At 38.1% G+C, this 23,586-nt stretch overlaps 1 protein-coding gene across 6 annotated transcripts in view; it reads left to right on the top strand.

Annotated features, from left to right (window-relative positions):
- Window positions 1–23,586, top strand: part of PLS3 (plastin 3) — a 224,623-nt gene that overhangs the window by 181,579 nt on the left and 19,458 nt on the right. For all 6 annotated transcript variants that reach the window (XM_060292754.2, XM_030835717.2, XM_060292751.1 and 3 more), the window contains exons 2-3: window positions 706–786; window positions 17,999–18,162. In XM_060292754.2, the coding sequence (XP_060148737.1) occupies window positions 714–786; window positions 17,999–18,162 (237 nt within the window). In that variant the 5' untranslated portion in view covers window positions 706–713. The remainder of the gene's footprint in view (window positions 1–705; window positions 787–17,998; window positions 18,163–23,586) is intronic.

Here is a 23,586-nt window from a genome sequence, read left to right as displayed (position 1 = left end):
TATAATTGACATACAGCACTGTATAAGTTTAAGGTGAACAGCAAAATGATTTGATTTCTATACATCATGAAATAATTATCATAATAAATTTAGTAAGCATGCATTATCTCATATAGATACAAAATAAAAGAAATAGAAAAAAATTGTTTTCCTTGTGATGAGAACTCAGGATTTCCTCTCTTAACAACTTTCATATATAACACACAGCAGTTTTAATTATATTTATCGTGTTGTACATTACATCCCTAGTGCTTATTTATCTTATCGCTGGAAGTTTGTACCTTTTGATCACCTTCATCCAATTCCCCCTCCCCTTACCTCTGCCTCTGGTAACCGCAAATCTGATCTCTTTTTCTGTGAGTTTGTTTTTGAAGTATAATTGACCCACAACACTGTTAGTTCCTGTTACTCAACATAGTGATTCGATATTTCTGTACATTTCAAACTGATCACCATGATAAGTCTAGTTGTTATGTGTCACCACACAAAGATATTACATAGTTATTAACTGTGTTCCCCACACTGTACATTTCATACCTGTGACTTATTTATTTTCCAATTTATAATTGGAAGTTTGTACCTCTTAAGCTCCCTCACGTTTCTTTCCTCCCCCTCCACCCTCCCCTCTGGCAACTACCTGTTTGTTCTCTGTATCTATGACTCTGTTTCTGTTTAAAGTCTTAAACCCTTCTGGTTTCTCTTTAGATCTTTAAATGGATGAGATGGCTACCACTCAGATTTCCAAAGATGAGCTTGATGAACTCAAAGAGGCCTTTGCAAAAGTCGGTAAGTGTTTTTTGTAGAGTAACTATAGTAAAGCAAACTTTATTTGGTACTAATCAAAGTTATTTCTCTGAAAAATTATATGAATGGTTAATCATGAAACTTAGGGCAAGATGGTTAGAACCAATGGAATAAAGTTTTAGAAGCTACACTTTAAACTGTGTTATTGCTAATTATATCTAGTGTCTAATATGGTCAAAGGTTTTTAGTCCAGGATCCCAGTCTTTAACTGGGGGCTGCTGTGGCTCCTGAAAGTTTTAGACAAATTTTGTGTTGTTATCGTATTTTGTTTATCATATTTTTCTGAGGAGAGGATTTGGAACTTTCACCATATTCTTAAAGGGCCAGGTGACCCCTGAAGATGTTAAGAACCATTAGATGATGTTTTACCTTTCCCTAATCAGCGTGGCTTTCCTGCCTTTTTCATGGATCTTATGTGCCTTTGGAGAATGCACACTGTTCGACCTTCTTAAATTGAATTAGCATCAGTATAAGATGGGAAGGATTAGCCTGCCACTTGGTTTATCCTTAAACATCATATAACATGTCTTCGAATTCAGCAGCTGAATTGGAAGCAATTTATAGTATTTACATTCCAAATTTCAGTGCTCAGTTCAAGTCGGTGGAGATAATGAGAAAACAGGGTAAGACCTGATCATTGATGTGTGTGCTCACATGAGTCAACATGTGCTTTGCGAGGAAGACTAATACTATTTGGTATCTCCTTGATTAAAGGGTATGAAGTTAAATCAAAATGATTTGTTATTTAAATCAGAATCTACTCTTTGACCTGTGTTGGGAACCCCATCAGTGAAAAGTGAGGAAATACACATCCCTATTCCCATACATTTATGAGCAACATTTTCTATGAAGTCATTTAGTAATAACAACATGCCTTGGGAAAAATAATGACTCCCCCAGCCAGCGTGACTATTCATAATCCCATCAGAATTCTAACTAGGAAAAAATAAGTCCTGGATCTAACACTTTTGTGTGTGTGTGTGTATGAAAAAGAGGCAGTCAATTAACTTGCCATAGATACCACTTACTGGAAGAAGTGTACTACTCAGTTTAATATAGATTGATTATGAAAAACAGCAGGTGAATTCTTGGCTGCAAGACTTTTTAAATTGCATTATTCTGTAGAAATTGTTCTTATCATAATTGTTTCCTTCAAACCTTCTGTTTTATTTATATTCATCTTTCAGTGTTTGGGACAGCCTGATTTGTTTTTTTTACGAATAGGATTTGGGGGTGGGGACCTTATTGCTATTGCTTAATCTTCAAGGCCTCACCTCCTCAAATCAATGTTTATTGTTGAATACAAGCCTTGTTCTCATGTGCAGCATCTTGGAAATATTTGTGTGCAATATTTTTTAAAAATTAAAGCTAATTTGAATATGGTTTACCTGATGGCACTGGGATACTTTTATCAGTAAAAGAGCTTAATTGCTCTTTTAAAGCTTAATGATATAAAGAGGGTTGACCAGTTATCTCCAAGGAGGAAACAGGGCTAAATTGGTCTGAGAGATCAATTAGAGCTTGGACTGCAAGAAAGGGTCATTGTGGAACTACTGCCTTACTTTAAATCATACATCTTGGAGGGTTTAGGGTAGGCAAACACCTTCCCAAAGGCGGGAGATTGAGCCGTGTGTCTTATTGAAGCCCTACCAGGCATGTACTTCTATGATATGTAGACTCTTATTACTCTATATGCTGTAAATAGGAATTCTGGAGTCCAAAATTTCTGCCTGTTCCACATATTATTATTTTGTATTCCCCCTCAGTATCTAGCTCACTGTTGCACATGTTAGGTTTTCAATACATAAATAGTTAATTGATTGAATTCCAAGGAATTATAGGTAGTCTTTTCATGTACTGGGACTTTGTCATTATCACAAGCGGTCTTTGTTATGAAGATTTTCATCATGGCGGAATTTATTCTGAAGGCTTTGTCCGTTACAATGTAACACATAAAATTTATATTTTTCAGCATATTTTTAATATGCTTGTGTATAGTCTGTCTTTTAGAAAAGTGTTTAAAGACCCAGCTGAATCTTTTGATTTTCCCTTAAAATATTTGTAGTTTTTAGTTATTCTTATTTGCAGAGCCCTTAGGCAACTGTCAAAGGTGTTATGGAAATCCTTTTTTTTTTCATTCAGGGAAACTTGATTTTAAAAACAAGCTCTATAACCTATTTTCCTGACAATTCTTTCTTATGGGGAGGGGAGGGGAGGGAAGACTACTTTGTCTCAGTTCAATTGTGACACAATATGGAAATCATTATATGATTTTTCCCATCTATTAAAAATAATAGCCTTGATTATCTCTTTAGAAATTCAGCAAAATAATAGTGTGTGGAGAAAATCTCTGTAATTACCACTAATCATGGGTTTTGTTCAATCAATTAATAGTGCTTTGAAACTCTCTTTACTAGCAATAAAAATCGAGTATTAAGATTTACATTCTCCTTTCACTCACTTTCTGCACCTGCTTAGTGTTAAGTTCCAAGCAGTATATTTTCGTTTTCTCAACATTTGTTTCTAGTATTTTCCACTGGGATAGCAGAATCCTTGGCTCTCATTTTTTCCTACTTCATAATGTTTCTGTTTTAATTTAAAATGCTGCAATGCTGTATAAGTTCATTCTAAAGAAGAATAAATAAAACTTTTCAGAACACATAGGAAGTAAATATTTTACCAAGGAGAAAATGTCTTTTACACTCTGGGACTTTAATCTTGTTATAGAAGCTAAAGGTCATTTGAATGATGCCTTGTCATAAAGATAAATTCATGTATTGTAGATCTTCTCAGATTGGCTTTAATCCTGCAAACGCTTTTTTCTCTCCTAAGCAATAGCCGCTCAGGTTTTTTTTCCAAACAGGAATTCAACACTTCTGAAATAAAATAATGGGGTTTCATAAATGACTAGGAAGAATGTGGGTTTATTCCTTTGAGGCTGCCCACCAAACTAAGACAACAATTTTTGGTTATGGTGATTGTAGCTGTACCAGATTTTCTCATCTCAGGAAGTTGAGTTATTTCAAATTACTTGATACTCTCTAGTATATAAAAACCACATCAGGATGATGCCGCAAAAAGCATGGTGGTTTCTTTTAATTTACTTTTAGTATTCAATAAGATGACACCAGTGCATATTTGTTTAATTATGGCTTAAAAAATTAAAACTACAGCCCAACCAAAATAAATAAATAAACCAGTGCTCTTTCACTGTGCCATCTGGTTAATTATTGATGGAATATTAGAAATGAAGGTCTCAGGATAGTCTGAAAACCATGTTTTGACTGTGTGGAAGATAGGAACACAGATTGGGGGTGTGCGAGAATGCGCTCGTGTGTGTGTGTATTTTTTAAGTGGGAAAGTGGCAGCAGGTGGAAAATGATAGCCAAACTGCTGGAAATTTTGAGTTGGAAAACAGTTGATAGACAGCATTTTTGATTGCCTGGTCTCAGCCCTCTAACCTTGTCCAGCCTTCAGCTGTAATTGACCTCCACCTTTGGGGATCCACTATTAGGATGAACTCTTTGGTAGCGACCTCTATTCTATCCTTAGCTGGGACTCATTAAACTGCCTCTTATATGTATTCTCTGGAATGAGCTACCTCAAAAGGTATAAGCTGTGAAAGGCAAAACCCGTGTTTAAGCATCTGGAGATGTTTAGCAGCTGCCTTTTCTAAAGTTTTAATGCCTAATGAAAGCTCGACTTTATTGCTTAGATCTGAGGGTGGAATATAATCTAAATTCTTCTGCACAAGTCTTTTGGCTGAGTCTTTTAAATTAATATTTTGTGTGCTTTCATAGGCGATCAGGATCGTGTGTGTGTGTGTTTAAATCCATTATTGTTAGATATATAGATTCCTTTTGTCATTTTTTTAGTGCAAAAAATTTGTGGAATATATTGGTTAAACTAAATGGAACTTTTAAACACAGCTTTTCTGAAAGGATGTGCATCTGCACTTGATTGGTTTTCTTCTTTAAGTCCTAATGAGTACTGTCCGTAGTGGGTTTGTAAAGAGGTTGCATATGTATTGCAGATGAGGACACACATACGTGACCTGTTTATAAAGAAAGACACTAGATTTAACAGATTCAAGGATGAATAAAGCAACACACAGATACACACAAAACCCAGGGGTCAAGGGAAATCCCGTTCTCTCACTGTCAGATTTATAAGACAAAGTAGCACCCCAAAAGATGCATTTGAAGTGATAGATTGTACCACATACCACCTGGGCATGGGCAGTGTAAAACAGAGGTAAAATCAAAACTACTTGAATTCTGGCTCAGCTTTCGCCAGACAAGTACTTAAAATAGCTTAAATAACAGGATGCAAGGGGAGGGAAAACATTTCCTTTTAAGGATATGCATTCTTGGTGTGATTCAAACTTCTGCAGGAACATGGCTGTATAATAAGTTTATTTACTTTAAGGTTACTTGGGGGGAGGGTTTTGGGAGAGTTAACTGGCATCTAAAATAATACTTGGTAAGAGAGCATAATGAGGTTTCTTTCAAAACAATGCAGATGTGAATCTACACGTGTCATCATAGAGACAGACAGACAGACAGAGAGGATCTATTGTTAAAAACATTTGGTTCCTCTCTGATGAATTCAGCAGCCAGTTTGAAAGATACTGAGACACTGGCCTCTCTGGTACAGCACTGGGAGTGTCTTAGTGATTTTTTTTTTCAAGTCTAGCGATCTTTCTTTAAAAATAGAACACTTGATCCATTTCTTGAAGTTCAGCTCTGGACTCCATGCGGGAACTTTGTTCATTGAGTAGGTGGAGTTTCTTCTTTTTCCCTGCAGCCCGTCAGTGTCTGCCCACACTGGCCATATTTTCTGAACCGAACAGTTGAGACCTGTGTTTGCAGAAACATTGAGAACACTGTAGATAATACAGGCTGTATGATAATATCTACTTTATCGGGTGGTCGAAAATATGATGCTGGAACGGAAGAGTCTTCGAAATGCAGAACCTGTTCCACCCCACACCAATCTGTAGTTAATGAGGAAGGGGCAAATGAGCCAGAAAGGGCCTTCAGAATATTGGCAGCTTTAATGAGTAAATAAAGGACTGCCATCCTGCCAGGAGGTTGTGATTTCCAGTTGTTAAAACTGCTTTCAGTCTAGAGCTGTGTTTTGGGGTCCATTTGTTATTAAATTCTCATGTTTATGTCAAAACTCAGAATACGAAAAGTTCACCATCAAACATAGTCTCGAGCTCCTGGTTAATAACGTCACTGAAGAGGGAGAAGCTCTCTAAAATGCCTTTGTGTTGTCCCATATTCTAGCCTTCCAAAGTGCAGCACATTAGATCTCTGATATTGTTTAAGGGTGTGTGTGTGTGTGTGTATGTGTGTTTTGGCTGGGGATTGGAAATAAAATTAGCATAAAACTCTTTTAAAATAATTGCACCCTGTTTTGTCTTTCAAGTACTTTAGCAGCTGGGAGATTTTCCAAAATTAATTGCAAGCTGCCTTTTTAGGCTCCCTCTGCCTTATTGAAATTAAAATTGTTTTCTTCAAAAGGTATGATTTGGGGACTCTAAGAAAACCTTGCAGTAATTTACTAGTACTAACACTAAAATGCCTTTGATCTCGGGAGGTAGTACAAGCCAGATCTGCTGTTAAAATATGAAGAAACAGAGTAGATAAAACTTTACAAATATGTAAAAGTAGATGACACATGGTCAGTGATTCTTTTCCCATATCAGGAAGGATACAGGAAAGAGATTCAAAGTGACTCCAAATTTTTATAAGTATTTTGAAGCCACAGTTTCAAGAAAGAGCCACAGATTCTGTCTGATTAATTCTGTATCTTTGGTGTCTAGCGCTGTGCCTGCCACAGAGTAGGTACTCAGTTTGCTCTGGAGGTTGACTCCTGCTATACAAATGCACAGGTATTTCTTAATAAAGTCAAAGCAGGTTTCTACATTTAGAATGAGAGAGAGGTCCTGACCTGACAGCCATCACTGGTAGTCTACTTGGAGACTCCTTGGTGGGTGTGTTCAGTTAGAAAACCAAATTACAGATCTGAAGGCTGCTGGGTGGGGACAGAATTAGAACAAAGGGAATGAGATTGAATGTTATTTAAGGGATATTTCTGTCCTCAGGGTTTCCTGATGAATTGCCATTCAGTTTTTCAGTGCTATTTCTGCATTTTTTGGTCATTGTTGTTTGCTTAGTTCTGTTTTTTAAATGCTCATTAGATTAGAGCATTCTTTTCCTGGTTTAATACTTGAGGATCCTAATAAGAACCTACTGTATGGCACAGGGAACTCTTCTCAATACTCTGTAATGAGTACTGGGACCTACATGGGAACAGAATCTATAAAAGGGTGGATATATGTATATGTATAACTGATTCACTTTGCTGTACAGCAGAAACTAACAACATTGTAAAGCAACTGTACTCCAATAAAAATTAACTAAAAAATACTCGAGGATCAATGATTCCACAAAAATTACTTTTCCCTCTGCTTATTCTATGCAAGGTACTGTGCTACATATTGGGGTGGGAGATAAAAAGGTTTAGAAGAATCTTCATCAAGAGATTTACAGTCTCATAAGATTGTCAGGTAATGACAAATTCTTATTCCTCCAACCGCCCTTTAAAACATTCCTGTCCATTACTAAAAGCATCTGTTATTACTACACTTACTTCAAAATGGTATTTCCACATGTGGCTATTTTATGTTAGTTATATTTTAGGGTGGCTACTTCCTGGCATCTTTTAATCACATCAGTGAGCTTCTAATTAATGCTCAAGAGAGGTTATTTCAGAGAGGGTGCGCACAAGTGGTAGTTCCCCCATTGCCTGCACCTCTCTTCTACCTAAAGCGAAGAAACTGCCAGATAGACTAGACTCTCAGGGCCTTTGTCAGTTTCATGTAGCCCTGAATTCATTATAGTTCTCCAGTATTTATTTTTAAACATCTCTACCTTCCACTGCTGTTGTATCCCTAAGAACACAAAAAGAACAACACTCTAGCTCTAAACTGGATTAAATAACATGCTTAAATTTTGCTCAGATATGTCATTTCAGAAGTCAGAGAAAAGTAGAATACATTTAAAAATATCGTTCTATCAGAAATTGCTAGCGGGGAAACAGGTTTTTTTTATATTTAATTTTCTTCTTGGTAACTCATTTTTTTAAACATCTTTATTGGAGTATAATTGCTTTACAAATGGTGCGTTGTTTCTGCTTTATAACAAAGTGAATCAGCTATACATATACATATATCCCCATATCTCCTACTTCTTGCATTTCCCTTCCCCCTCCCGATGCCACCCCTCTAGATGGTCGCAAAGCACTGAGCTGATCTCCCTGTGCTATGCGGCTGCTTCCCGCTAGCTATCTGTTTTACATTTGGTACTATATATAAGTCCGTGCCACTCTCTAACTTCATCCCGGATTACCATTCACCCTCCCCGTGTCCTCAAGTCCATTCTCTATGTCTGTGTCTTTATTCCTGTCCTGCCCCTAGGTTCTTCAGAACCTTTTTTTTTTTTTTTAGATTCCATATATATGTGTTAGCATATAGTACTTGTTTTTCTCTTTCTGACGTACTTCACTCAGTATGACAGTCTCTACGTCCATCCACCTCACTGCAAATAACTCAATTTCGTTTCTTTTTATGGCTGAGTAATATTCCATTGTATATATATGCCACATCTTCTTTATCCATTCACCTGTCGATGGACACTTAGGTTGTTTCCATCTCCTGGCTATTGTAAATAGAGCTGCAATGAACATTTTGGTACATGACTCTTTTTGAATTATGGTTTTCTCAGGGTATATGCCCAGTAGTGGGATTGCTGGGTCATATGGTAGTTCTATTTGTAGTTTTTTAAGGAACCTCCATACTGTTCTCCATAGTGACTGTACCAATTCACATTCCCACCAGCAGTGCAAGAGTGTTCCCTTTTCTCCACACCCTTGCCAGCATTTATTGTTTGTAGATTTTTTGATGATGGCCATTCTGACTGGTGTGAGATGATATCTCATTGTAGTTTTGATTTGCATTTCTCTAATGATTAATGATGTTGAGCATTCTTTCATGTGTTTGTTGGCAGTCTGTATATCTTCTTTGGAGAAATGTCTATTTAGGTCTTCTGCCCATTTTTGGATTGGGTTGTTTGTTTTTTTGTTACTGAGCTGCATGAGCTGCTTGTAAATTTTGGAGATTAATCCTTTGTCAGTTGCTTCATTTGCAAATATTTTCTCCCATTCTGAGGGTTGTCTTTTGGTCTGGTTTATGGTTTCCTTTGCTGTGCAAAAGCTTTGAAGTTTCATTAGGTCCCATTTGTTTATTTTTGGTTTTATTTCCATTTCTCTAGGAGGTGGATCAAAAAGGATCTTGCTGTGATTTACGTCATAGAGTGTTCTGCCTATATTTTCCTCTAAGAGTTTGATAGTGTCTGGCCTTACATTTAGGTCTTTAATCCATTTTGAGTTTATTTTTGTGTGTGGTGTTAGGGAGTGTTCTAATTTCATTCTTTTACAAGTAGCTGTCCAGTTTTCCCAGCACCACTTATTGAAGAGGCTGTCTTTTCTCCATTGTATATTCTTGCCTCCTTTATCAAAGATAAGATGACCATCTGTGCATGGGTTTATCTCTGGGCTTTCTACCCTGTTCCATTGATCTTTATTTCTGTTTTTGTGCCAGTACCATACTGTCTTGATTACTGTAGCTTTGTAGTATAGTCTGAAGTCCAGAAGCCTGATTCCTCCAGCTCCGTTTTTCTTTCTCAAGATTGCTTTGTCTATTTGGGCTCTTTTGTGTTTCCATACAAATTGTGTGATTTTTTTCTTCTAGTTCTGTGAAAAATGCCATTGGTAGTTTGATAGGGATTGCATAGAATCTGTAGATTGCTTTGGGTAGTATAGTCATTTTCGCAATGTTGATTCTTCCAATCCAAGAACATGGTGTATCTCTCCATCTGTTTGTATCATCTTTAATTTCTTTCATCAGTGTCTTATAGTTTTCTGCATACAGGTCTTTTGTCTCCTTAGGTAGGTTTATTCCTAGGTATTTTATTCTTTTTGTTGCAGTGGTAAATGGCAGTGTTTCCTTAATTTCTCTTTCACATTTTTCATCATTAGGGTATAGGAATGCAAGAGATTTCTCTGCCTTAATTTTGTATCCTGCTACTTTACCAAATTCATTGATTTGCTCTAGTAGTTTTCTGGTAGCATCTTTAGGATTCTCTATGTATACTATCATGTCATCTGCAAACAGTGACAGCTTTACTTCTTCTTTTCTGATTTGGATTCCCTTTATTTCTTCTTCTTCTCTGATTGCTGTGGCTAAAACTTCCAAAACTATGTTGAATAATAGTGGTGAGAGTGGGCAACCTTGTCTTGTTCCTGATCTTAGTGGAAATGGTTTCAGTTTTTCACCATTGAGGGTGATGTTGGCTGTGGGTTTGTCATATATGGCCTTTATTATGTTGAGGAAAGTTCCTCTATGCCTACTTTCTGGAGGGTTTTTATCATAAATGGGTGTTGAATTTTGTCAAAAGCTTTTTCTGCATCTATTGAGATGATCATAGCTTTTTATCCTTCAATTTATTAATATGGTGTATCACATTGATCGATTTGTGTATATTGAAGAATCCTTGCATTCCTGGGATAAACCCCACTTGATCATGGTGTATGATCCTTTTAATGTGCTGTTGGATTCTGTTTGCTAGTATTTTGTTGAGGATTTTTGCATCTGTGTTCAACAGTGATATTGGCCTGTAGTTTTCTTTCTTTGTGACATCTTTGTCTGGTTTTGGTATCAGACTGATGGTGGCCTCGTAGAATGAGTTTGGGAGTGTTCCTCCCTCTGCTATATTTTGGGCGAGTTTGAGAAGGATAGGTGTTAGCTCTTCTCTAAATGTTTGATAGAATTCACCTGTTGTGGCCTCTCCCGCTGCTGAGCACAGGCTCCGGACGTGCAGGCTCAGCGACCATTGCTCACGGGCCCAGCCGCTCCACGGCATGTGGGATCCTCCCGGACCGGGGCATGAACCCGTGTCCCCTGCATCTGCAGGCGTACTCTCAATCACTGCACCACCAGGGAAGCCCTTTTGGAAGATTTTTAATCACAGTCTCAATTTCAGTTCTTGTGATTGGTCTGTTCATATTTTCTATTTCTTTCTGATTCAGTCTCAGAAGGTTGTGCTTTTCTAAGAATTTGTCCATTTCTTCCAGGTTGTCCATTTTATTGGCATAGAGTTGCTTTTAGTAATCTCTCATGATCCTTTGTATTTCTGCAGTGTCAGTTGTTACTTCTTTTTCATTTCTAATTCTGTTGATTTGAGTCTTCTCCCTTTTTTTCTTGATGAGTCTGGCTAATGGTTTATCAGTTTTGTTTATCTTCTCAAAGAACTGGCTTTAGTTTTATTGATCTTTGCTATTGTTTCCTTCATTTCTTTTTCATTTATCTGATCTGATCTTTATGATTTCGTTCCTTCTGCTAAGTTTCGTATTTTTTTGTTCTTCTTTCTCTAATTGCTTTAGTTGTAAGATTAGGTTGTTTATTTGAGATGTTTCTTGTTTCGAAGTAGGATTGTATTGCTATAACCTTCCCTCTTAGAATTGCTTTTGCTGCATCCCATAGGTTTTGGGCCGTCGTGTTTTCATTGTCATTTGTTTCTAGGTATTTCTTGATTTCCTCCTTGATTTCTTCAGTGATCTCTTGGTTATTAAGAGGTGTATTGTTTAGCTTCCATGTGTTTGTATTTTTTACAGATTTTTTCCTGCAATTGATATCTAGTCTCATAGCATTGTGGTTGGAAATGATGCTTGATACGATTTCAGTTTTCTTAAATTTACCAAGACTTGATTTGTGACCCAAGGTATGATCTATCCTGGTGAATGTTTCCTGAGCACTTGAGAAGAAAGTGTATTCTGTTGTTTTTGGATGGAATGTCCTATAAATATCAGTTAAGTCCATCTTGTTTAATGTACCATTTAAAGCTTGTGTTTCCTTATTTATTTTCATTTTGGATGATCTGTCCATGGGTGAAAGTGGGGTGTTAAAAGTCCCCCACTATGATTGTGTTACTGTCGATTTCCCCTTTTATGGCTGTTAGTATTTGCCTTATGTATTGAGATGCTCCTATGTTGGGTGCATAAATATTTACAATTGTTATATCTTCTTTTTGGATCAATCCCTTGATCATTATGTAGTGTCCTTCTTTGTCTCTTGTAATAGTCTTTATTTTAAAGTCTATTTTGTCTGATATGAAAATTGCTACTCCAGCTTCCTTTTGATTTCCATTTGCATGGAATATCTTTTTCCATCCACTCACTTTCAGTCTGTATGTGTCCCTAGGTTTGAAGTGGGTCTCTTGTAGACAGCATATATATGGGTCTTGTTTTTGTATCCATTCAGCCAGTCTATGTCTTTTGGTTGGAGCATTTAATCCATTTACATTTAAGGTAATTATCAATACATATGTTCCTATTTACCATTTTCTTAATTGTTTTGGGTTTGTTACTGTAGGTCTTTTCCTTCTCTTGTGTTTCCTGCCTAGAGAAATTCCTTTAGCATTTGTTGTAAAGCTGGTTTGGTGGTGCTGAATTCTCTTAGTTTTTGCTTATCTGTAAAGGTTTTAATTTCTCCATCGAATCTGAATGAGATCCTTTCTGGGTAGAGTAATCTTGATTGTAGGTTTTTCCCTTTCATCACTTTAAATATGTCCTGCCACTCCTTTCTGGCTTGCAGAGTTTCTGCTGAAAGATCAGCTGTTAACCTTATGGGGATCCCCTTGTATGTTATTTGTTGTTTTTCCCTTGCTACTTTGAATATTTTTTCTTTGTATTGAATTTTTTGTAGTTTAATTAATGTGTCTTGGCGTGTTTTTCCTTGGATTTATCCTGTATGGGACTCTCTGCTCTTCCTGGACTTGATTAACTATTTCCTTTCCCATATTAGGGAAGTTTTAAATATAATCTCTTCAAATATTTTCTCAGTCCCTTTCTTTTTCTCTTCTTCTTCTGGGACCCCTATAATTCGAATGTTGGTGCGTTTAATGTTGTCCCAGAGGTCTCTGAGACTGTCCTCAGTTCTTTTCATTTTTTTTTGCTTTATTCTTCTCTGCAGTAGTTATTTCCACTATTTTATCTTCCAGGTCACTTACCCATTCTTCTGCCTCAGTTATTCTGCCATTGATCCCTTCTAGAGTATTTTTAATTTCATTTATTGTGTTGTTCATCATTGCTTGTTTCCTCTTTAGTTCTTCTAGTTCCTTGTTAAATGTTTCTTATATTTTGTCTATTCTATTTCCAGGATTTTGGATCATCTTTACTATCATTACTCTGACTTCTTTTTCAGGTAGACTGCCTATTTCCTCTTCATTAGTTTGGTCTGGTGGGTTTTTACCTTGCTCCTTTCTTCTTCATCTGCTGTGTGTTTCTCTGTCTTCTCATTTTGCTTAACTTACTGTTTGGGGTCTCCTTTTCGCAGACTGCAGGTTTGTAGTTCCCATTGTTTTTGGTGTCTGTCCCCAGTGGCTAAGGTTGGTTCAGTGGGTTGTGGTGTAGGCTTCCTTGTGGAGGGGACTAGTGCCTGTGTTCTGGTGGATGAGGCTGGATCTTGTGTTTCTGGTGGGCAGGACCGCGTTTGCTGGTGTGTTTTGGGGTGTCTGTGACCTTATTATGATTTTAGGCAGCCTCTCTGCTAATGGGTGAGGTTGTGTTCCTGTCTTGTTAGTTGTTTGGCATAGGGTGTCCAGCACTGTAGCTTACTGGTTGTCGAGTGGAGCTGGGTCTTAGCATTGAGATGGAGATCCCTGGGAGAAGTTTTGCTGATTCGTATTACGTGGAGCCAGGAGGTCTCTGGTGGACCCATGGCCTGAACTTGGCTCTCCCACCTCAGAGGCACAGGCCTGACACCTGGTTGGAGCACCAAGACCCTGTCAGCCACACAGCTCAGAAAAAAAGAAAGAAAAAAAGAAAGAAAGAGAAAAATAAAGTTATTAAAATAAAAAAAAATTAAGAAATTTAAAAGTAATAAAAAAAGGAATAAAACGAAAGAAAGAAGAGAGCAACCAAACCAAAAAACAAATCCACCAATGATAACAAGTGCTAAAAACTATACTTAAATAAAAAACAAAACGGACATACAGTACCCTAGGACAAATGGTAAAAGCAAAGCTATACAGACAAAGTCACACAAAGAAGCATACACATACACACTCACAAAAAGAGAAAATATAAATATACACATATATATATGTAAAGGAAGAGAGCAACCAAATCAATAAAGAAATATATATATTTCATTGTTCCCAAAGTCTACCGCCTCAATTTTGGGATGATTCGTTGTCTATTCAGGTATGCCACAGATGCAGGTACATCAGGTTGATTGTGGAGATTTAATCCGCTGCTCCTGAGGCTGCTGGGAGAGATCTCCCTTTTTCTTCTTTGTTTGCTCCTGAGATTCAGCTTTGGATTTGGCCCTGCCTCTGCATGTAGGTCGCCTGAGGGCATCTGTTCTCCATTCAGACAGGACGGGGTTAAAGTAGCAGCTGATTAGGGGGCTCTGGCTCACTCAGGCCTAGGGAAGGGAGGTGTACGGAATGCGGGGAGAGCCTGCGGGGGCAGAGGCCAGCGTGACATTGCAACAGCCTGAAGCATGCGGTTTGTTCTCCCGGGGGAGTTGTCCCTGGATCCCGGGACCCTGGCAGTGGCAGGCTGCACAGGCTCCCCGGAGTAGATGTTGGGACAGTGACCTGTGCTTGCACACAGGCTTCTTGGTGGCGGCAGCAGCAGCCTTAGCGTCTCATGCCCGCCTCTGGGGTCCAAGCTGATAGCCGTGGCTCGCACCCATCTCTGCAGCTCATTTTGGTGGCACTATGAATCCCCTCTCCTCGCGCATCCCAACACAGTGGTCTCTTGCCTCTTAGGCAGGTCCAGACTTTTTCCCGGACTCCCTCCCGGCTAGCTGTGGCGCACTAGCACTCTTCAGGCTGTGTTCACGCAGCCAACCCCAGTCTGCTCCCTGGGATCTGACCTCCAAAACCCGAACCTCAGCTCCCAGCCCCGCCCGCCCCGGCAGGTGAGCAGACAAGCCTCTCGGGCTGGTGAGTGCTGGTGGGCACCGATATTCTGTGCAGGAATCTCTCCGCTTTGCCCTCCGCCCCCCTGTTGCTGTGCTCCGTGGCTCCGAAGCTTCCCCCCTCCGCCACCCACAGTCTCCGCCCGCGAAGGGCCTTCCTAGTGTGTGGAAACCTTTCCTCCTTCACAGCTCCCTCCCACTGGTACAGGTCCCGTCCCTATTCTTTTGTCTCTGTTTTTTCTTTTGCCCTACCCAGGTATGTGGGGAGTTTCTTGCTTTTGGGAGGTCTGAGGGCTTCTTCCAGCATTCAGTAGGTGTTCTGTAGGCGTTGTTCCACATGTAGGTGTATTTCTGATGTATTTGTGGGGAGGAAGGTGATCTCCATGGCTTACTCTTCTGCCATCTTGAAGGTCTCTTGGAAAGAGTTTTGATAGTTGCAAGGAATAAGCTATCTCCTTCTCTAAAGATATCGTAAAATGAAGGAATATAGTATTTAGATACTGAGGTATAGTAGTGATCAGAATGTTATTACTCTATATTTGTTTTTCCTGTGTATGATGGTTTTTATCTCCAGTTGGTTTTTTTTTTTTTTTTTTTGGCCATACGCGGGCCTCTCACTGTTGTGGCCTCTCCCATTGCGGAGCACAGGCTCCGGACGCACAGGCTCAGCGGCCATGGCTCACGGGCCCAGCCGTTCTGCAGCATGTGGGATCTTCCCGGACCAGGGCACGAACCCGTGTCCCCTGCTTCGGCAGGTGGACTCTCAACCACTGCGCCACCAGGGAAGCCCTATCTCCAGTTTTTTGAGCTAAAAGGGGACGTTAGAGATCATTTGATCTAAAGTCCTCCTTTTACAGATGAGAAAACTAAGATCTGGAGAGATGACTTGGGCAAATTAGTAGCCAAGATGAAATTAGATCCGGTGTCCTATTACTCTCTCTTGTTGTGTCCCTTCATCTATGCTGTGTTTCTTTCACTTTGTCACACTTAACTCTCTAGTACTGAGCTCTCATTTAACTTTTTAAAGAAAATGGGAGAAATAGACTGGTATATGCATAGGAGAAGGTGTATTGAAACCCACGAATTTCACTCATCAAAAATTGCTAAAATCCTGCCACAGTGCCACGTGGATTACTTTGTTCCTTTTAGCAGCTGCAGATGTTGTTGCTGGATTGATTTCTGCATATAAACACTTTACTAATCAAGTGTTTGATGTATGGCCTTTTATAAGTTCAAAGCAAAAAAACTTGAAGATGTGCCCTAGGGGAATCAAGTGCTTTACCTCAAAGGAAATGTTAGTGGTTTTCAGAAGTGTTGGGTAGTTTGGTGATGATGCTTTAAAAGTATAGACATTTTAATTGATAGATTAAAAATATGGTAACCTATGTTTAAGAATATTTGACTCTAAAATCATATACTTCATTAAAAGTAAACATAACAATATCATCAGCTTTCAATGTATTGGTTTCATACAGAGGATTTAATATTTTAATAAGAGCTTTTATGATCAGTTCCCTGACCTCATCTCTCATTTTCTCCTTTGCTCACTCTGCTGAAGTCATACTGGATCTTTGCTGTCCCCAAAACACACCAGACACTCTTCCACATCAGAGACTTGGCATTTGCTATTTCCTCTATCTAAAATTCCCCCCCCCCCGATAGCCATATGATGTGCTTTCTTTGCTCACATAAGTCTTCGTTCAAATATAACCTCATCAAAGTGGCTGTCCTTGAACCTTCTATCTAAATAGCACCCCCACCACCACCCACATCCCCACCTGTCACTATAACGCAGGGTTCCTCAACTTCAACGTTGACATATTGGGCCACACAGTTCTGTGGAAGGAGGGTCATATGCATTGTGGGATATTTAGCAGCATCCTTGGCATCTATGTACTGGATGCGGGGAGCGTCTTCCCCACCCCCAGCTGTGTGTGCTAATCAAAAACGTCTCCAGACATTTCTGAATATTCCCTGGGGGGCAAAATAGCCCCTAGTCTAACCCCTAACCCCTCTTTATTTTTCTTCATAGCACTTACGCCATATTACATTATGTTTATAATCATCCCTTATGTTATATGTTATTTGCTTATTAGTTGTCATTAGAACGTGAGCTTTTGTACAGCAAGACTTTCTTTCATTGATTGCAGTATCCCGGATCCCAGGAACAGTATCTGGTACAGTTTTTAAGCAGTAATATATCAAATAGATTAACTTCATAGTACATTTTCTTGAATGGTGTTGTGTTCATCTTGAGTCATTTCTCTATTCAGATTGCTTCCCTTTATTATAATTAAATTTATATATGAAAATCAGTGGAGGACCTAAGGAATAAAAAGCATTTTTGAACAATAAGTATTTGAAATTGCTGTTGAAAGTCCAACTGTCTTTACTAAAAAAATATACCCAAGTGATTATAACCCTCAGGACATTAGCCCTCTTTTCCGATAAATTAACTTTTTGTCATTGATCAGTTTTTTTCCCCCATTTTTAACAGTTTCAGAATAAAGCTCATTAGCACTTAGATACAGTGTTAAGTTATGAAAGCACAAAAATTTAAAAGTTATTTATACATTTGCATTACTCATGACTGCATTTATTTTTATGAACTCTATATTTGTTTTGGCTAAACGTTTATTTACATTAACTCTTGAAAAAATTGGCACTGAAGATGGTATTGTAATTTCAGACGTACTATGTAATATAATCAGCATTAATTCATAAACTGTTCTATTAGACTAAGGGGAGAATAAGGGGCATAAAGCTTCTAAATAGCTACAGTAGAAATTGTTTTATACCATGGCAGTGTTTTATTGGTGTATAATATATTGTTTAATTTTTAAAGTCCTGTCAGCTTTATGATTTAATAATAATTTTATTCAGCAGCTATGCTTTCTTAAAATTAGGGATGCTATTTTTAAGTAAAGCTACTTATACACTGTTTAAAACATTAAAAACATGATGTAAACCATGCCCTTTCAGTTAAAATTTGCATTTCCCTTTCAAACAGCCTTAGGTACCAAACAATAAGAAAGAAAAACATTGTATTTAGGCGAGCTTATGAACTGAGCCTAAAATGAAGAAAAATACTCTAATAGGTTAATTTGTTTCCGTTTTTGCTTGGTCTCCCTTTTTACAAAGATCTCAACAGCAATGGATTCATCTGTGACTATGAACTTCATGAGCTTTTCAAGGAAGCTAATATGCCATTACCGGGATATAAAGTGAGAGAAATTATTCAAAAACTCATGCTGGATGGTGACAGGAATAAAGATGGGAAGATAAGTTTTGATGAATTTGTTTATGTAAGTATGTGAAAACCTACCATTATTAGAAGTGATGATTGCTCCTTTGTCTTGTGGGGTCTTTTAGTAGTAAGTCCTATTAAGTTCCTAAATATATCATAGTAGTACTGTTATAACTAATAAAATTTCTCTCATCCCACCCACTACATTTAGTTCATTCTTTTAGCCATTAGAATATCTTAACAAAAGAATCAAGAAAAGAACACTTACAGAATCAAAGATATAATGCTCTGCTCACTGTGTAAGGTGAACAGTCTCCTTTGGGGGCATCATTAAAGGGCATTTTTCAAGGTGTGAAATGACATCCTCCAAGTGCTTTTTCTATCGGGAACAGTGTACTCCCAAATTTTAACGATACACCCTGACTCACAGTCTTGGATGCTTCCTGAGTTGAACTTTCTGATTAAAAAGATGTTTGCTACTCTTGTGGTAGTAGTATTTAACTGTACCGTTTTCCCTAGGATGATGATTTTGATAATTAAAAGTTAGAAGCACATCTTTTCGGTCCATTGGAAGAGGCACTTAAAATTCTTGTTTTCTTCTCTAGTATCATCAAATACTCTTCAAGGTTAGGGGCTGATTTCTTAATTCCTCTACCCCCAAGCACCTAGTGTTCCATACTCAGTGCGTAGAGAGTGTATGTGTGGTACTCACTATTGAAGCCTAATGCTTTTAGCTGCTAACTAGCAGGGTCAAGGTTTTTCTAGACATACGGCATTTTCCATCCATATTCATTAACAAGGTATTTGAGATATACATTAAAGAATAGCTGTTGCCTCTCCCCTCAGTTAAGGACACTTAAGATTTTATTGTTTTTATTTATTATTCATTTAAGGCTGAGTTTGACTAGATCGAATTTGGCATTCCTTATATATATTGCAAATAGGTAATTAGTGCCTAATACTTATCACAAACTTTCTAGCACTCCTATCCTTTTCCACGTTTGTTTTTGCCCCAAGACACCTGAAATGATAGCATATACTCCCATCAGTAACCATAGCTCAGTAAAGGAGGTGCAATTCTGATATGTTTTTTCCAACTAGAATTAACCCCTTTAGAACACCTTGAGAGTTCCAGAAGCAAATTGACTAAGTAGTGGTGTCTACTCAACTGATAGCATTTGCCTGGGGGTGGGGCAGGGCAGGGCGTGGCTGGGAGGAGGGGAGTGTTACTTTTTTTAAAAATGCAGGCATATTTCATAACTACAATGCTATAGTTCTTGCCATCTCCTTTTGAAATACTGATCTCCTCCCCACCATTTTTTGTCTCCAGTTATTGCCAAAGCCTTTTGTTTCGAATCCTATGTTCAATAGTAAGTTGCAATTGACTTGCAATATGAGCGCTTGCATGTCCTCTGATGTATAACTTGCCTCCCTTGTAACTGCATGTTTAATTGTGAGTTTAAAGCAGCTTAGAGCAGTAGATAACTATGATCACTTATTTTTGATATAATTTTCTGCTCAGAATTTTTTAATCTACTAAAAAGAACAGACTTAAATAATCAAGATTTGCAGTGTGCCAGTATTTTGAAGGACACAGTTATGAAATTGTCTTTGAGAAAAATCATCTTAGGGAAATATTTAATTTTGTATATTTTGAAACGTTGCTGATTCCACACAGCTGTTTGTGGCTCTTAAGTGAAGGCTGTGATTACCCTAGTATTTTCTTAAAAAGTGAATAACAGGCATAATAATTTTGGCATCACCAGGGATTTTTTTAAAAAATAAAATACTAATGAGGACCTTGTTGGTTAAAATGTATATTTTAGAATTGGAAGAAATCAATATGTTTATACGCCTTCATTTTTCAAATTAAAAAAACCTGGGTTCCTGAAAAAGGAAGTGACTTGCCCAACATTACACAGGGGACTACTGGCTTTTTCCGGTTACCTCCCTTCTATTCAAGAAATTTGAAATCTGAAGGACAGTAAAATAACCCACATGAAGTTTCAGAATGATACCACCGTGACTGTACTGAAAGAAAGATGGGTATGTAACCAACCAAATGTCTGTCCACTCCCATCTGCCTTGTCATCAATGAAACATCTTACAAATTGTCAGACAAAGTATGGGTAGATCCTAGTTACCTGAGCAAGAGGAAGCACATTATTCCTGTCAGGGATTAACATAAGGAAATAGAAGTAAACATGTTCTTGCATGTTAGATTTTTGGTTTTTATTTTAAATTGCTACCTAAGAGGTGTTAATTGCAAACCAGGTTACAAACAACATGTTTATATTAATTTTGGAGAAGAATATATATATATATGGCAGAAAAGAGCCCCCAAATCATATGTAAACTTCACGTGTTAAAATTAAATATATTAACTGATCTTATTTCTTCTAAGTATTTCAAAACTAAATTACTGGATTTTTATACTTCCGAGGTAATAGTGGGGTTTTTGTTTGTTTGTTTGTTTTGTTTTGTTTTTTGCGGTACGCGGGCCTCTCACTGTTGCGGCCTCTCCCCTTGCGGAGCACAGGCTCTGGACGCGCAGGCTCAGCGCCCATGGCTCATGGGCCCAGCCGCTCCGCGGCACGTGGGATCCTCCCGGACCGGGGCACGAACCCACGTCCCCCGCATCGGCAGGCGGACTCCCAACCACTGCGCCACCAGGGAATCCCAATAGTGGGGTTTTTTACTTCATCTGTAAAAAGATTGGTATGGCGATAAGGTCTTTCAGCAGAGAAATCTGCATTAAACTCTTATTTTCACAGTGAGAACCTTGCTCTTACATAATGGTAATAAGTTATTGACCTGTTTTAGAACTTTCACTAATATTACCGACCTCATAGGATTAAGTAGCTTCATATAAGTAAAGTGCTTAGAACCATACCCAGTATATAGCAAATGCTATACAGGTGTTAGTTGTTGGTAGTTATTTCTATTTATTAAAAAGGCAGTGTTCTTTCCCTATTATTACTAAGTTTAGGCCTACAACAGATTCCCCGAAAAGTAAAAATTCAAACCTGCTGCGTTGGAAACAAGCCTCAAACACTGGAAGCCAGTCAGTATTTTTTTGCAATTCATTCTAAAATCTTTCCTTCTTAAGTCCTGTGCCTCTGCATTGCTTTGGTTTGGCCACTAGTGCTGATCTAGGAAGGTGATGACACTTTTGAAAGGAATAAGAAACATATACGTTTCATAAAAGAGACTGGAAAAGATATATAGAACCAGAGTGAGCAGTGTACACCAGGAGTTTGTTCACACATGATAAAGCAAGTCCCTCCTCATGGAGGGAAAACAGCATGAAACAGTGAGCTCATTAGTATCACCACGGGCAGCTTTGAAAAGATTCATTGACAACTCTCCAGCACAGTAGTTGGCCTGGTGCTGTCTCTGATTTCAGAGATTCTTGTAAAGCCAAGGCTTATACTCAAATTGCTTTATCATCCACTCGACTGATTCCTTTACTAAAGTAGAAAATAAAACGCAAATTCTCACGTAGTGAATCAATTTAACAGATACATAAATCTTCAACTATCACTTATCTTTTAACATTTTTTTAAACCTAAAGAACAGAGGAAAATACTATGAAACTGAAAATTTGAGCCCGGCTAGAAGAATTTATTTTAAAATATTTAGAGAAGGAAGGTCATGTAACTTTTGTAAGACAATTGAAAATTAACTCATTTAATTGCAACTTTGTATTCAACATGTTGTTCCCAAGCATCAAGGGTTTAAGTAGAGCTATGTAAGTAATTGCGTTAGAATATTGTACAGTAGACATTCTTCTTTAAAAGTTATTATTATTTGTATTGTTCCTCTTTTCCATGATGTTTACAAAGTTTTTCAGCTGAAATAGTGATCATGGAAACAACCTAATTTTTAGAAGCTAATGATCCTTAAGGCAAAAATAGTCGTGATAAGAAAAATAACTTTTCATATGTCATTCTGAGGGGAGTAGCTTCGAGGCAATCACATTTTGGAGATTTTTGTCGTTCCAGTGATTTATGGTATCTCAGTCAGGGGAAGCACACATTTTATATTTTAATTTACTACACAGTGTTATACTAAATGAAGTAAAGTTCAGAATGAGGTAGAATAGTAAATATTGTTTTTCCACTGAGCAGATACGTATAGTTATCAAAGAGGGAGCTGTGGGAACAGAATGCATCACAGTTAAGATTGCTACATTCCCAAGTAACCATTTTGTTGTCTAATCTTGGCTTGGAAGGTAAGGTAAATTAAATGAAATTACAGGTGGAATCAGTGTGAGTAAAAATAATTTTAATAATTTGAAATTACCCAGAGTACATGAGTCAGTTCCACATTATGGATACTTAACAGGAGTCAGTATAATGGCCAGAGAGGAGGAAGAGTGATTTCATTGGCTGTGTGTAATATTTAGAGTAGTCAGTGTGTGTGTGTCTATATACATATACAGACATAGACGCGCGCGCGCACACATTCTGAGTCTACCTCTGAAATTACAGGTATAGCACAAAATCACAGCTATGGAAATTGAGTAAGCTTGATTTTGTAAAACTTACTGCTTACTAACTATTTTCCTAAATAAAATTGGGTTTATAAGTCCAAGGAAGGCCAGGATTTCAGGACGGTAACAGGAAAAGATGACTTTGTGATGGGGCTACAGCAACTTTCCTACCAGTTAGAAAGAGTCTGTCTCAGGTGATTAATTACAAAAAGATGCTCTCCTGGAGAGACTAAATGTAAAAAGGCACTCCTCTTTCTGCCTGCCACAGTCTTGCACTAGACACCAGGCCTGCTTAGGGGAGCATGGGCTGGATTTCAGCTTCTACTCATGCCTGCTCTCATAGACACAGCCTGAACTGCTAAATACGGTGACCCTGTTCTATGACCTTCAAACATAGGCTACCCCTCCTGAGGTGTGTTTGTGAGTATGTACTTGTCAGTAATGTTAAAGGCCTTTGGGTTATCTTCTGTTTGCTCAGCAACTTTTCCATTAGGGCCGTAAGTTTCTTTCGATAAGTCTATTGTGTTCTAAACATGTTTTAAAGAAGTTTTTATGAAAATGCTACATCTTGCTCCTGTTTTTCTGGCAGTGGCTAATTTAGCCATGCACATTGGTAGCTCAGGAACAAATTGGAGATTAGGTAAGTTCCAGTATTTCAGACATGTATAGGCAGACCTTTGGAATGTCCGGTCATTCAGTCAAGCGGTTAGAGTAGGGTATGAAATTTGTTTCGTTACAGCCTGCTTTTGTACAATTAGAATGTGCAGGTTAATTTCATTAGCCATGTGCCTTATTGTGAAGAGAAGCTTGATCACTGAAAAGCCTCTTTTCTGGGTTTATTCTTTTTTTTTTTTTTTTTTTTTGTCTGCATTGGGTCTTAGTTGCTGCGCACAGGCTTTCTCTAGATGCAGCGAGCAGGGGCTACTCTTCGTTGCAGTGCGCAGGCTTCTCATTGCAGTGGCTTCTCTCGTTGCGGAGCATGGGCTC

Source organism: Globicephala melas, chromosome X (assembly GCF_963455315.2).
Source record: "Globicephala melas chromosome X, mGloMel1.2, whole genome shotgun sequence".
Taxonomy (NCBI): Eukaryota; Metazoa; Chordata; class Mammalia; order Artiodactyla; family Delphinidae; genus Globicephala; species Globicephala melas.
The sequence above is the reverse complement of the archived record's forward strand: the minus strand, read 5'-3'. Positions and strand labels throughout refer to the sequence as shown.